This window comes from Chiroxiphia lanceolata, chromosome 20, assembly GCF_009829145.1.
Source record: "Chiroxiphia lanceolata isolate bChiLan1 chromosome 20, bChiLan1.pri, whole genome shotgun sequence".
NCBI classification, from domain to species: Eukaryota; Metazoa; Chordata; class Aves; order Passeriformes; family Pipridae; genus Chiroxiphia; species Chiroxiphia lanceolata.
In genome coordinates, this window is record NC_045656.1 from 7286303 (window position 1) to 7301425 (window position 15123).

A 15123-nucleotide genomic window follows, 5' to 3' on the forward strand; every position below is an offset into this window, starting at 1 on the left:
CAAGAGGCCCTAAGCCTGCTTTCAGTCCTCCTTCCTTGGGCTCAAAGAGCTCTTTTCTTGAGCCTGTCTTCCCTGGATAAAGCTTTCAGAGCAGGTTTAAGCAAAGGACTCTTACAGTTGCTCACCCTGCTGGGAAAAGGCACCATCAGCCCAAGCCCACCTCTCTCCGATACTGACCCCAAACCCATTGCTGCCCTTTCCAAAGACCTGACCAACAGACAAGAGCCACCATTCCCAAAACAGGACAGGCAGCCAGGGAAATGGCACACTTCCCTCTCAGTGGACTCCAAACCCAGCTGGATAAAATGCCACCAATAAACCCTTGCACAACCCAGCATCAAAGCCAGCCCTGCCCCAAGCCAGGGGCAGAACTAGGTCACCTCCTGCACCCCTTCCAACCTCTGGTTTTCCAGGATTTTTTACAATTAGCTGGCCTCTCCACAGCCCTCTGGCTCAGGTTTCCTGAGGAACTGCCCGGGGTAGACAGCCCCAGTCACATCCACCTAAACCACTTTTTCTGGGGACTATCACTGAAACAAAGGGGTGGTGGAGGAAGGCTTTGATGTCAGGAACAGACTAAGGCACACTCCAGTGAATTGTGCTGGGATTCCTCATAGGTCAATAAACTTTATAGCAGGACTGGTACATAATCTTGGAGGGGAAAGAAGTGTTTCTGTGATAACTTGTTAAGACAGGCACTTTTACACACTTTTTCCTTGCTAGAGAGGTAGCCCCTGCAAACAGAAGTGTCTGCACAATGCCAGGGAACTACTTCTTTGTTCTTATAAATCTCACTATTGTCCCTAAAATAAAACACTAAAAACATAACAAAAAGGGACCATTCTCATCTGATTTTTCTGCTTCTACCTGCAGAACATAATGATTAAGTTTAGGGGATTGCCCAAGAAATGAAGTAAAGATTAAAACTTCCATGCTGTGGAGACTCATGGCTGTACTGAATACACTGTACTCATCCTGACAACTGGAAAGAGCAGAGACTCAAAGGAGAATTAAATCAGCTTTTGCCCCACAGCTCAGGCCCTACAAGGCCATAAGCAACAGAGTGAGACCTAACCCCTTCCCACCAATGGGGATGGAAAACCAAGGCTCTTCCCCACCCCCCCTCCCAATGTAAAGGATGAAAATTGCTGAATTCACAGCTCTGCTATTTCTTCTGACCCAGTTCACCATTCCAGTGAACGCCACTCCTGGCTGGCCCACGCTGCCTTGCTCTATTTTCCACGCTGCTCTTCTGCTTCTTCACGCGAGCAGAGATGCTGAGAAGGAACAAAGCAGCAGCACAGGCAGAAACTCGGGGGCAAGTCAGAAGAGGGAAACACTGCAGCTTCCTCTCCTCCACCCATGTGGTCTTCGCTGCTGTGCAGCTGAGCTGGAGGCCTCAATTATTTGCTTTTTAGCTCAGGACAAGCAAATTATTGAGCTTCCCACCACAAAGCTTGCCATCTAGAGCCCAGTGTCAGTGACAGCCTGGCCTGGAAGACTGCAACTGCCCAAACGTGACAGAATTCTGCACAGCGTTGACAATTATTCCGATACGAACCCTTTCTTCCAGCTGTCTCTAAAAGAAGGAATAAAGCAGTAAGAAGATGCTGGTTTCAACAGAAGCAAAGCTGAGATACAACCTTCTCTTCTGAAGGAACAAAAAAATCTGCAAGGACCAGTTTTACCTCAAAAAGATAAGGATTTTGGCAATGCCACACCAAGGCAGAAGTTCAACTCCAACCTAGATAGGGACAGTGACCGCAAGCCAGAGCATCACTTCTTCCTGGTCCTTCTAGTCTGCCATACTAAGCTACTGTCTCTGTCTCCAAGCATATCCACAGCAGACCCACAAGTGCTCAGCTAAATCAGATCTCCCTTGGCAAATCAGATTTGTCACCTGTGAGTGTTTCAAGGCACCATCACAAACCCCGAGCGGCGCGGGCTGTCAGTGAAGGCAGCCAAATTGAGGGATCGTGTTTTACACTCAAGCAGATCAGATGATCAAGGGAGTCTTTCTGCCCTTTAAACAGAGAAAAAAAAAAAAAAGAAAGAAGCAGGGGCACAAGGAAAACAACAGGAGAAGCTTCCAAGAGAACAAGAAGAGGGTGCACCATCAGCCTTGCCTGAACGTTCCCAGTGCTTTGACTTCTGGGGGAAAAAGCAATCCAGACACATGCAAAGGAGCACAGGAATCCTCCACTAAGACCTCACTGTGCTCTGCAACCACCAAGTCTCACACCCCAGTAGAGCCCTGCCAGCACCCAGGGTGCTGTGGTGGGGTAAATGGGATCCCTGCGCCAGAGCCAGTCCTCTCTGTGTGCTACCTCCTCCATCCATCTTTCTACAAGGAAGCTGTGAAGCAATTACAATCCATAATGTCCCATGCAGTCACTGGGCAAATCACACATAGGAAAGCCTGGTTTGCTGGAACAAAGCTACCGAGTAAGCTGGAGACTTTCCCATAGCCTATTTACAGTCCAGGATGAGGATCCACACAACGTGGTCACAGCTACAGGGACAAACAGTGCAGAAAAGGGTGCACATTTGTGACAGACAGGTCAAAGCACTCACATTACAGCCCATCTCTCACTGCAGCACCCAGAGCTTCATCCCTGCACTAAACTACTGCACTTGGAGGAGCTCAGGGCAGGAAGACACCAGGATCCCACCAGTGCTCCACACTCACTCCTGTCCTTGCCCCATGATCGTTTTTCTTTGTGTTCATAACCCCAGGGGGAGGGCAGATGTGAAGATCAAACTGTCGAGACTTTGCTCAAAAGCAAACAGATCAATCCAAGAGGGAGAAGTTCACCCTCCTCTCGAAATCAAAACCAAACAACACGAGGACCCAACTGCCCGGGATGCCCTAACACTGACCCAGGCAAACCCACACACTCTCCCAAGCAGGGAGGAGGGGAAGGCAGTTTGCAAAAAGCAACTGAGTGAAATCATTCCTTTCCTACTGCAGGGAAACTGGTTGGCTTGGAGTAGGACCTCAGGAAAACAGCCCAAGATAAACGGAGCAAACGGTGTGGGAATTAACCACCGCACTGCTGTCCTGCAAACACACCCTGGCAGCTCTGGGTTGGAGGCATTTCCCAGCACACTCTGGGCTCTGGCTGTAGGACCACGGCCATGAAGAGGAGACAGGAGGCACCGTTCCTCCAAATACTCCTTAACTCAACTCACCCCAAAAGTGAATGAAATGCAACACCCAACATCATCAGAAGTACTAAGAACTGGACTGATCTCCTGCTTTGTGAACCAGCAATCACGTTTGGGGACTAAATAGGAGAAAGACAAGCCTAAGCTCTTTGGAGCACCCCATCACTGCATTAATGACAACACTGAGTAGAAACATTCATGGTCTTTTACCCCTAAAGAAATCAGCAGAGAGGAGTGGTGGGGCAGGAACCCCAGGTCGTTTGTTCTGGATGCTCAAAGCAAGATGCTTCAGAGCAACAGCCCTAGAAGAAGAGCAGAGAACAGTATTTCACGGGTGCTTCAGGTCGTCATTCTTGCCATTAAATGTAATTAACTCCTGTGTTTAGAAGAGCTAAACACAGCCAGGCTTTGAAGTTAACACCTCCTTGAGAGGACAAGGGAAGGGAGTGTTCTTTATTTTCCTGTTGTTCCTATTGTTTTACTGGGATCTGTCTTCCACAGCAAGTGAGAAAGGGAGAGCTGATCAGCCTTGCTGGCTGAACAGTTGCTTTTCTACAAGTTCAGGCTGACAAAAACAAAGGGACAAACCGAAGGGAATATTTGCAAATTTAAGATCACCTAGGATTTCTCTCCATGCTATGCTCCCTGGTACCCCCGTTTTCTGATAGGAAATTGGGATTTAGGCTGCAGGCAGACATAAGAATGGAAACAGAAAGCCTGCTTTAATGCTGGTATAGACTGAGCTGAAAGGAGAGGACCCAAATAAAATCAATTGATGAATGCTGTTCTCAAGAATACTAGAGCTTGAAATGTTAACATCATAAGAGGGAGATGACCTGAAAAAAATATTTGGAGTTATTATTTTTAAATGATTGGGCTTGTTATTACTAAAGACAGGCATCTGAGTTTGCAAACTGGTAATTTAAGAACTTTGCAGTGGGTCAAAACACAGCAAATTTGCCAAAGCCAGCCAAATACCAACTCTCTGCAGAGGGGAGGAAGACATTATCCACATTTGTATGTGGAACAGTAAACAAAAATTGGATTGTTCCCTTCAGAGGATGCAGGGAGAGGGAAGGGGGTCAAATAAAAAAGGAATTGCCTCTGTGTTGGTCAGGGGTGGGTAAGTAATGCCATCCCAAAAGGGAAACACACAGCCAGGCTCCTGTCAACACCGAGCCAGCACCAGAAGCCAAGAACTGCCACAAGACCTCAGAGCTTCTGGGGCTGAGGCTAAAGCAGAAAGCAAGCCATCCCACAGGCTTCCCTCTCCTCGTTCCCATTTTAAAGTGTCTGTATCATGTTTGAGTCATTTCAATCTCAAAAAAACCAGGGAGAAAAAAAAGGAGCTGGACTACAAAGGACTCCATGAAAGCAATAAAATCACCTGAAAGATGTGGCTTACAAAGACAAGGAGAGAATTCAATCTGCAGCTTACAGAGGAGCTGATAAGAAAAGATTGGTCTTGCTGTTGCTGTAATATTCAAGAAGGGCAGGGGAAAAGTGTGTGTGGGTCACGCTCAGAAAAATAAATCACACCTAGGGCTGTAGGAATAATTTTTTCTTCCTTCAAAGCCATGATTTCATGGTCTGATCTGCCCAGGGGAGAAGCTGCAACACTTTGGTGGTAGAGGTGTGAGCACAGACTATGAAGCTTTTTCAATGACAGAATATCACCTGGTAAAGCTGGAACAGAGCGGGTGAACCTACACATTTAACTCCTTCCAATGCAGAGAGGTTTAGGAGGGCCTGCTAAGTATCATCCCTATCAACATCACTCATGCTTGTCCACAGGAACAGGGAAACAAATACCCCTTAACATTAATTAAACAACGGTTTGCGGAGCTTCCCAAACCGTTATAGCCATGAGAGATATGCAAGCAAAAAAGAAAAGCTCATTTTTAAAACAATCAGAATTGCTGGAAGGAATATATCACGTTAGAATATTGCACTTATAAAAATAGAAGTAAAAAAAAAAAAAAAGAAAAGAAAAGAATGCCCTTAGAGAGCAAGTTAAGCCATTACCTTTAGTGTGATATAGAATAGCAGCCCTCAGGTCAAAAGAACCCCAGCTATCTTTCCTTTCTAGGCCTCTCTGGTACCTCTGTTCTTTGGCGGAGGATAGCAAATTGTTCGTAGGAGAGGCCAGAGGATTCTCTACTTCATAGTCTTTTGAAAGAAACACTAAAGCACCTTGGCTACCGGTGTCTGCCTTTTGTAGGTCACCTGTGTGATGCGACTCCAAAGCTAAGACACCACCCTCAACAGCAGTCCCAGGCTTAAGAATAGCACTAAGAATTTGAGGGCTAGTCCGTTTATCCAGCTCATAAGCCTTAGGAAACACAGGTTGTTCAGTTCCTGAGGGAGTGATTTCAGCACACTGTGAAACCAAAGTGGCAGGATATTCCCCTTGAAATGTCACTTCCATTAACTGATTATCGGCAGATTTCCCCACAACAGTTTCGGGTCCAGCACTGGGCTCGTTTATGAAAGACAAGCCCCACTGATTCTGGAAGATATCGCCCAGGTTCTGCTGATTCGTCTGCGAAGGGAAATCGACTTGCGCTGCACCCAGGAGCACAGTTTGCATATTTGAAGGGTAGATAAAAAGGCCAGATTTCTTTTGTTCTAGAGCTGTCGAAGTTGTACTCATGTCCTGGGCTACTGACTCGGAGGAGGTCGATGGTACAGTACTAGCAGCAGTTGAGAGCAGTGGCTGGGTCCCTGGGGAATACACACTTCCATCGGTCCCCGCGAGGATCGGCCCATTTGAGAAGCTGGCAGAGGTGACAGATTTCATAGCAGACATGGGGACCTGGGACAGTCGACTCGATGTTTGGGCCTGAGCTTCCCCGGCAGATGACGAAGATGACGAAGACGACGAAGTGGATGGGGTTTGAGCTGCTTTGTTGAGGTTTTCTTTAACTTTACTTGCATAACTAATTTTGGGAACAATTTTAGCACTGCTATTGTCCACTGGAAAAACTGGGGGTGGTTTAAATAAGGTCCATGAGTCCTCTTTAGACGTAGTCGACGATGCGTGCTTCCCTTTGGGCCGGTCATCAAACTTCTTGCTGCTAATCCCAGGTTTGGCATCAGAGTTTTTCCGGGGTACATCCCCGAGCCCAGGCTTTCCCCGGCCTGCTCCACCAGCCCCAGCCTCGTACTTCCAAACAGGCTTAGTATTTTCAATTCGGTTCCCCTTTTGTTCACTATAATCAGGCTTGAAACTCTCAAGTTCCTGTTTCAAGGTTGGTGCACTGACCTCCTGCTGCATTATTTTGTCCTGTACTAGATTCAGGTTCTCACAACCCTTGGCACTGTTGCGCCTGCCTTTCCTTTTTTTAGGCGTAGTATATCCACTCTCGGAGCCACTACCATCGTTATCGGCCCCTTTGCCTACGTAGCCATTGGTGATATAGCTGGAATTATTGGTTACCACGCCGTTTGGAATAGACACTCCCTCTGGCTTGTCCGAGGACTGGCCTTCTCTAAGTTTATTTTCATAGGACTTCTCATTCTTTTTGTCCATGCTATTTTTCTGAATGAAGTTCTTGGTTTTGACTCCAGCTTTCCCCAAAGCACTGGCCTTCACAGACTGCTTTGGGGGGACATTAGAATCTACGAGCTGCTGGCTGCCATTGGGTACCCTGGATCCTGGGGCGGTGGCTTCATCAGAGCACAGGCCCTTCAGTGACACTTCTCTTTCTCCTGCGTTACCATTTAGCTCTCCGTAGCCTAGAAAAAAGCCAGAATGTGAAATGTTAAACTCTTTGTTGCACAAAGCTGTAATCAGCCCCAAACATATCGTTTCCTCAAGCAGACATTTTAAAATAGGAAAACGTCCAGTCTCTGAGGTACAATAGCACGAACTTATTTGCTGGAACCCACGGCAAGAAGGGTTAAGCAGAAAGTACCAGCAGTGACTGACTCTCACATAACTGGGTGACATATAGATACTATAACAAAGCAAAAGAAAATACAGACACTATTTCAGGAAAATACACTGTACTAAAGATCTCTGGCAGGTTGGAGAGCTATTTCATCAGCTACTATTTCCAGGTCACAGAAAGGAAAAAAATTAATTCCCAGGATGCTTCGAGACAGAGGGATCCACTGACAGGATCTGTGGAGGTTCAGAATCCACACTGTGAGCAAGGGACAACTCCTGCCATCTCCATCAGCTCTTGGGCCTGCAACACCAGCAGCCCTCATTCCCACCCTTGTCCCAAATGCCATCTCAGTAAATGGGGGGGGTGGGAGTGGGGGAGAAAAAATAAAAAAGCAGTTTTTCAAAAGGGACATGTGCAAGTCCACTTGAAAGGTGGAGGGAGAGTGTGACTGCATCTTCTCTCTGCGTTTCAAGATAGCAACCAAGACCTCCCTACACGTGCTCTTCAGCATTGAAAAGGTGATAAAACTGGGAGGAAATGCATCCCTGCAAGAGCCTTTCTGCTGCTACCAGCAACTGGTCTCTTGTCCACCGAAAAACTGGTATTTCAGAGTCCCTGGGAGAGATAGTATGAGCTTGAGACCCAAGAAATAAAGTATTTGCTGAGGGCTCCAACTGATCATACCACGAGATTATACTGCACACTCAGCTTTCCTTTTTCCTTCTGAAGGTCAGTTTTAGGCCTCATGGTTGTGAAATGAATCTTGGAAGTGCAGTTCAAGCAAAGCTGGAAGCTCAGGACAGTCCACACTGAGCCACCTCATCTTCCTCTTTGTTTTTTTCCTTTTTAAAAACCCCTGGCCAGAGGCCTGTTGCTTTCGAGGACCCTGGCTACAATGCCCCAAGAGAATCCCTGGAGCCCCACTGGGAGACAGGGAGAGCACACTGTGCCCAGCTCAACAAATCCAGTCCAGCTGTGGACTGAGCAGAGGGATCCCTCCTACTGCACCCGCTCCTCCTCTGACTCATCCGTCCTCCTTCCCGAGGCTGGAAAGCCTCACATCTTCTGCAACCACTGACCCACCTAAGGCTCCATCTGCAGCCACGGTGGCACGGAGTCAGCACAGCAAGGGAGTCCCTCAACAACAGGAGCAGGCAAGACTCCAGCTTGAAAAAGAATGTTTTTGTTGTTGCTGATGTTGCTGAAATTAACTGCTATAACTGAAAATCATTGTTACTCTCACATCCTGGAGCCTCAGATGTCTGGCAGATGTAACTGCTCAAGCTCTCTGCGAGCCTGGAACACAAGAATCCTTGTAGGAATCTTTACAGAAATTCCACAACTAAGTTTGCCAAGGGGGATCAAAAAGGATTTTACTACGTGCAAGTATCTGCAACCACCACAACTTCCACTATAACTTTCTAATATGCTGTTAAAAAAAATTAACCATAAATACTTCATCTCAGAGAGAACTGGTAGGGTGGGATTCTCAGCTGAGCCAATAACTAAAAATTAAGCGTTTCAGAATAACATGGAGAGGAAGCCTTCTCAAGAGCAGCGTGTTACAGCTGACCTTGTATGACTCAAGACTTCTGACACCACTTGTTAATGAAACAAAACAATAAGAGTGGTCATAAGACCATTGCAGATGAGGAGCAAAAGAATAAAATGAAGAACAAAATCCATTTCAGTAAGTCAGTGTGTCAGCAGTTTCTAGTTCCAATTCTCAAGTATTCACAGCTCAGCTGCCTGAGTTTTCTCCAAATCAACATTTGGCACAGCTGGCCCTTGCCTGGACACTGAGGTGCAGCAACCAAAATTTAGGGGAGAGGAAAAAAAAACCACAGGATAATAAGACGAACAGGTGAAGAGAATTTAGCAACCTCACAAACCATTTCGGAGCCGGGAAGGGAGGGGTGCCAGCCTAAGCGCATATTAAAACCCTGGGCACGCTGCAAACAGTGAAATGACTACTCAACTTATTTTTGCTCAGTAACTTATTTTAGCGTGTGCCGGATCAGGTCCCTCCCTGTCTGCCCGGGCAGCACACGGGGCACCGCCGACCCCGCTCCGCTGCTGCCAGGCCCCCTCCCACCTCCCGCCTCGTTACGTAAAAGGGAATTTCAAGGGGAGGAAAAAAAAAAAAAAAAAAGATAAATGCACGCGGTATTCCTGCCGGGCTGGTGACCACGCACTGGCTCTGACCCCACACAAGCCCCCAAAACGGGGAGCCGGGGAGGCCCCCAGGAGCGCAGCGGGGACTCCGGCCCTGCCCGGGAGCGGCCCCCCCGGCCCAGTGCCCGGCCACCGCCTCTGCGGCGCTGCCGCCCGGCCCGCGGGGCTCGGCCCGGCCCGGGCACCGCAGCCCCAGACCCGGCGAGGAGAAGGCGGCCGAGGGCCCTGGGCTGGGCCGGGCTGGGCCTCACCGCCTCCCGCCGCCACCGGCGGGGCCGGGCCGGGCCGGGCCGCTCCGCCCGATGTGACTCATTGATCTTGGCGCTCATCAATCGCTTGCCCGCCCCCCGCGCCCCCCGCGGCCCCGGCCCCGGCGCGGCGGGGGCAGCGGCCCGGCCCCACGTGCCGGCGGGCGGCGGAGCCGGCGGGCCCGCGGCTCCCGCAGCCCCAACATGGCGGACAGGAAGCGGCCCCAGCGCGGCGGAGAAGCTTCGAGCCGGGCCGGGGGAGGCGGCGGCGGCGGAGGAGGAGGGGAAGGGGGGGCCCCGCCGCCGCCCCGCGAAGGTCACAGGCCCCGTCCCGCCGCCCGCCCCGACCTGGTCTCCGCTTCGGCGCCTCCGTGTGCTGCGGGCCGCCGTGCTTGTGCTCGTGGCGGAGCGGCGGCTTGGGCTGGGCTCGGCCGTCGGGCGGCGGCAGGTAGGCGCTCTGCGGGTGGTGGTGGTGGTGCCCGTAGTAGTAGTAATGGTGGTGGTGATGGTGGTGGTGGGGCTGCTCCTCCATGGGGGGCGGCTGGCGGGGCCGGGCCGGGCTGGGCGCTCGCTGCTGGGCCGTGCGGCTCCGGCGCGGGGACGCGGCTGGCGCGGGGGAGGCGGCGGACTGGCAGCGCCCGCCCTGCAATCAGCGAGCGGCGCCGCCGCGACCGCCCCCCGCCCCGCCCCGCCGCGCCGCGGCCGAGGGAGAGCCGGCCCGGCCAGCGCGGGCCCGCCCGGCCCGGCCGCCCCCCGCCCGGGGCCGCGGCAGGTGAGGCTGTCAGGGATGGGGTTGCTTCGAGGCGGCCGCGCTTCGCCCCCTCCCCGTGCAAGCGCGGCCAAGCCGGAGCGAGGGCCCGTGGCGGAGATGCCTCTGTCCCTCGCCGCTGGGCCACCCCCGCGCCCCCCGGTGTTCCATGAGCGCCGTGCGGCCCCAGGGGGGTTTCACCGCGGGGTCACCGGGAGGAGGACGGCCCGGGAGGCAGCAAAGCCGCGTTTTACCGCCAAGGAGCGGGTGAACCGCGCCCCGAGGCAGGCGGGGGAGGTTGGAACAGCCCCAGCCAGGGCCACGCGGAGGGGATCTGGGCAGGGATGTGAACACCGTGAGCTGCCGGGCTCCCAGCCGCGGAGAGCCGGAGCGGCAGCAGCAGCGCCCCGGAACGCCGCCGGGCTGAGCTGCAGCGCTCCCGCAGCAGCAGGAGCCCGCCCGGCTCCAGGGCTCCACCCGCAGCCGCCCGGGCGGACCCGCCGCTCCCCGGGCGTGCTCGGCACCCACCCTAAGAGGGAAAGGTCGCTACAACAGACGCTCCTGCCCGCTTCCGAGAAGCACCGGAGGTTTAAGTGATGCTTAACAAAAAAACACAGGTTGTTGGGGAAGCCCGAGAATGGAAAGAGGAGATCTCATTTTCAACAGATCTTATACCATTTCAAATCTCTGATTACCCCCGCTAAATGACCTGAATTATCCAGCTAAATGACCTGAACTTCTGCCCCTGCTCTGACCAGGCTCCACTGTAGGAGGGAAAGGCCAGCAAGACTTTCCCCTTCAACTGCTGCTCCAGGTTCCCTGCTCAAATACCAAGGCCCAATTCTGCACAGACAGCATGATTTCGAAACAAACGGTTTCAAAACAAACATGGTTTGAATGCAGAGCAGCGAGGAACTGAGGCAGGAGTTAATTAGGAACACAGAAAAAGACAGAGAGGATGGGGAGACCCGAGATCGACACAGGCTGAAGTTGGAGGCAGAATTCTGCTCCAAGTTATTCGCTGCTCTGCTGTGATTAATTACCTCCAAATACTCGTGACAGTGTGCACTGCAGCAAACAGGGAGGAAAAGTGACAAAATCTGATCATGTAATTAAAGACTGTTATAATTAACATACACAAAAAGAATAAGCAGGCTGCACACATAATCTTCAAAATAGTATTGACTCGCTTGTCAGGGTTGTCCTTGCAGCTTAATGCTCTGCTGTATTTTTCAGTATTTTAATAAACAAAATTAATAAAGTTCCTGTGTCTAGAAAGCCCTGTCAGCCTTTGGCACTGTACAAAGGACAGAGCCCTTGCCCAGAGATTTTACAGTTCCCAAGTTTTATTTCAACAGCACACAGTTGAAAGTTTATGCCTCAAACACAGCTTCCCCTTCCACTTTCCTCTTTACTACATAGGAGGTAAAGCTTTTCCTACTAGAAATACCAAGTTCTACATTAATACAGGGAGGTTTTTTCAAGACTTGAGGTGCCTGAAATATCACAAGTTCTGTGCCAAACCATTCCTGCAGTTTGCATTTCTTTCAGCACAATGCAAAGCAGTTTAAAACACGATGAAACCATTTAAGCAAGCAACCATGAACTTTGTGCTTTATCCATGTTCTCAGGAATAACGGTCCTTTCAAATGCTGACTCATGGAGTGACCTCACAGTTCTTAGGAGACAAGTCTTAAAATGAGGAGTCAGGCTTTAATCACAGTTGACATTTTATTGGTGGCTTGGAAGAATTTATTTTTAATATAAGGAACTGGCTTTAAGATTTAAACTTCAAAAGACTGAAGAAAGCAAACAATTATGGACAAGTCAGCTCTGCACACACACAGACCAGAAATCTGAATACAGAGGGAGATGGGTCGTCTCTTTGTGAAAGACAAACTATTTCACTGCTTAGAAGTGTCATGTTGTCAGTATTATATTATCTGAAGCTTGCATAAACAGATTAAAAAAATCTAAATACAGCTTGGAGTCCTCTACCCTCAGAAGCACACCTGGCTCACAAAGCACAGGTATCCCACACCTTCCCCACTTCCCACTAACTCCACATGGCATCCACAGCGATGCATTTTAAAGGTATGAGCAGTTCCAGCAGGCACTGCTGCCCTGTGGCCTGGTGTCTCCTCCCTGCCACGCTGGGACATGTCCCCTCCAGAGGCTGTACTTTGTGTTAATCCCAGCATTAGCCCAGCGTTGCACCGGTTACACTGCGCGTTAATATTCAGCAGTTGTCCAGGCTGTGTTCTCTGGAAAAGGGAAACCGGAGATTTCCGTGTCTTCCCAGCTGCAGCAGTTTTCCTTCTGACTGCTCTTTGGCAAGCTGGCAAAGGAAAGAGGTAATTTTCCTTGGAATTCCACACCCAGTGCCAAGTATTCCCACATCCAGGCACAAAGCTGGGCACAGCCAGTATAATTTCTAGCTCAGTAATTTATTTAAAGCTCTATTTTATGAAGCTTTGAAGTGGATGGCTTTGGAGAGAACCTGCCATTTAAAGCTGCAAAATTAAGGCAGCAAGGAATGAAACAACTGCTACAGGAATCATAAGAAAATTTTCCTGGAGAGTCTGACCGGGGATGAGTTTTGTGTTCATATTAAAATCCAGTTAAACTGAGAAGCTATTGAAGTGATTTTTAAAGAACAAATAATTTCCTTTCAAAGGCAATTCTCTTTAAGATGCTACATTTAATTTCCACTAAGTGTTTTCAGGTAAGTGGAAACTGAAACTATAAAACTAATCCAGGATAAGAAAAATGCTGTCTTTGTAACAGACAAAGTCTCGTGTCTGTCCCCTGTTTAAAACTCAAACTTGGGAAACATCAAAATTACCATATTTATAGATATTGGGAAGGGCTCTTATACAAAGTATGTATGGCATTTATTTACATTTTTTTGCCACAGTGTTTTCATTTATAGAAAGGGTTCAGACTTGCGAAATTCTCCATATTCCAACACATCCAACCTAACAAAGCGCTCAAGCAGACCTTTAGTTCCAAGTAGGATTATAACCACGCTGTTCAAAACCTTGCCACGTTTGGCCCCTGAAATCTTATGTACTTCAGTACAATGCAGTCGTGATTTACCAGTGAGTATTCAAGTGTTGGAAATCTCAGATCTCAGCAGCAGTTTAGTCAAGATGGATGATGGGGTGAGTGTGCTCCTTGCAGCCTCCTGCCTGACCACAGCCATCCTCACTGAGCTGTCGCAACCACGGTCAGGTAAGGAGGAGCCTCTCCTTGGCTCCATTTTTGTACTCTGCCGTGTACATTATTTATAGGTACAAAGCTGGTCTCTTTAAAGGCTTCTCTCTCTGGAGGCAGCCTGATAGTAGACATTGGGTTAGAGGTCTTAAAAAGCAGCAAAGCCAGAAAAATTAAAAAGGATTTAACCCCTAACTGAATTGTAGGAATGGATACCATGGACATCCGTCTTTCCGATCCCTAACAATTTAAGCATTTGCACCTGAGCACATGCTGAATTATGATTTTTTTTTCCTAAAAACTTAGTTTCCAAATGCCATAAGCACACTATGTTAATCCTTCACTCACTCTCCAGAAAATTAAGGCAGTCCAGCACCAAAAATAACTGTAGGGCATAGTTTTGTGAGGCAGCAAAACTGACGTAATGGCTGCACCCAAAAGGGAAGGTCATCTCTCTCCCTCTGCCCTGCCCTCACAGCAGCACTGCTGCTCCTCGGAGCCCATTTGAGAAATTAACTAAAAGACAATTCTTCAGATGAAAAGGTGCACATTTTTATTCTGGTTAGGCTTCCTGAACTGTTTCACAGAGGAGCCAGACAAATATTAATGCCCTTAAGAATGGGCTGTCAGTACAGCAGCTCAGGAGTTGCCTTCCACAGTCAGCCTGGCTGCAGGGATGACCTTCTGGGAATCGGGCAGTGGGGCACAGCTGGGGTTGCAGCCACTTAAGCCATCTAATTTTATTTTGCTCATATTTTCATATTTGTGAGTCAATCCCCTCGAGTGCCTGAAGAGGGATGGCGTGACCATCCTTCAAAGGGTTTTGAGCAAGCTGTAATGGAATGGCTGTTACCAGTGGGACTTCTGGTGGGTACATCCATTGTTTAACAGCACCGGATCTGAGGATCATCCCTGTTGTAAAGACATTGAAGTGTTCACACAGGCATGAGTAACATCTGCTGCCCATATCTGCATGAAAAATTGTTTACTAGAGTGCAATTGTATAAAGTGGAGGCAGCTTCTTGGACACATATGAGAAGCAGCACGGGAGGCAGGCTAGCAGGATGGCCTCAGCCAAATCTCTCATCGTTACTTCTCTGGGATTGCAAAGCATCCTGGCTCTGGCCTTTCAGACAGTTCTGGATCTCCTCCTGTTCCCTAGGACCATCATAGGGACACAGAGAAATCTTCACAAACACCTTCCAAAAATGCTCTTGCACAAACCACCCTGCAGTTAGGACCTGAGGCACAGGCAGTCCAGCCTGACTTACACGGGGGATTGTATCCGTCACTGCTTGCAGTAGACTTTGACCTCTAGGAGACAAATGAGAAAAAGCTCAATCCACAAATCCCAAGCACTTTTTATCTTGTTATACAACACAACAGTCACAAGGCCGCTAGTCACATTTCATTCTCATTCCATTTGGATACCAAGCAGTTATTTTGAAACAGGGATTTTTTTTTAATTATTAGTTTTTAAATGTGTGTTGGGTACGTCTGCATCTGGCACGTGGGGGCTCCATTGCTTGTTTGCACTCAGGGTCTCCAACCTAACAATACCCAGCACTGACAACCAAAATCTGGAGGGGTTATTATTTGAGTTATTACTGCGATTGCTGTTTCATTGTGTGACACAGGGCAATGATGGTTGACTCCAAGATTAGGGATTGAGAAG

At 49.2% G+C, this 15123-nt stretch overlaps 1 protein-coding gene and 2 long non-coding RNA genes across 7 annotated transcripts in view; 1 reads left to right on the forward strand and 2 right to left on the reverse strand.

The window, feature by feature from the left end:
- The window catches only part of NUFIP2 (nuclear FMR1 interacting protein 2), a 23317-nt gene extending 13278 nt beyond the window's left edge, over positions 1–10039 (reverse strand). For all 3 annotated transcript variants that reach the window (XM_032707441.1, XM_032707440.1, XM_032707439.1), the window contains exons 1-2: positions 9833–10039; positions 5194–6906 (exon numbers count right to left, since the gene is read on the reverse strand). In XM_032707441.1, the coding sequence (XP_032563332.1) occupies positions 5194–6906; positions 9833–10016 (1897 nt within the window). In that variant the 5' untranslated portion in view covers positions 10017–10039. The remainder of the gene's footprint in view (positions 1–5193; positions 6907–9832) is intronic.
- The window catches only part of LOC116796664, a 19294-nt gene continuing 14021 nt past the window's right edge, over positions 9851–15123 (forward strand). The window contains exon 1 of the long non-coding RNA XR_004360466.1: positions 9851–9932. This is a non-coding gene — a long non-coding RNA (uncharacterized LOC116796664). The remainder of the gene's footprint in view (positions 9933–15123) is intronic.
- Positions 11945–15123, reverse strand: part of LOC116796663 — a 17720-nt gene continuing 14541 nt past the window's right edge. For 2 of the 3 annotated variants that reach the window (XR_004360465.1, XR_004360464.1), the window contains one exon: positions 11945–12570. This is a non-coding gene — a long non-coding RNA (uncharacterized LOC116796663). Of the gene's footprint in view, positions 12571–14366; positions 14763–15123 lie in introns of those variants that run through there. The other variant, XR_004360459.1, reaches the window with a different exon arrangement.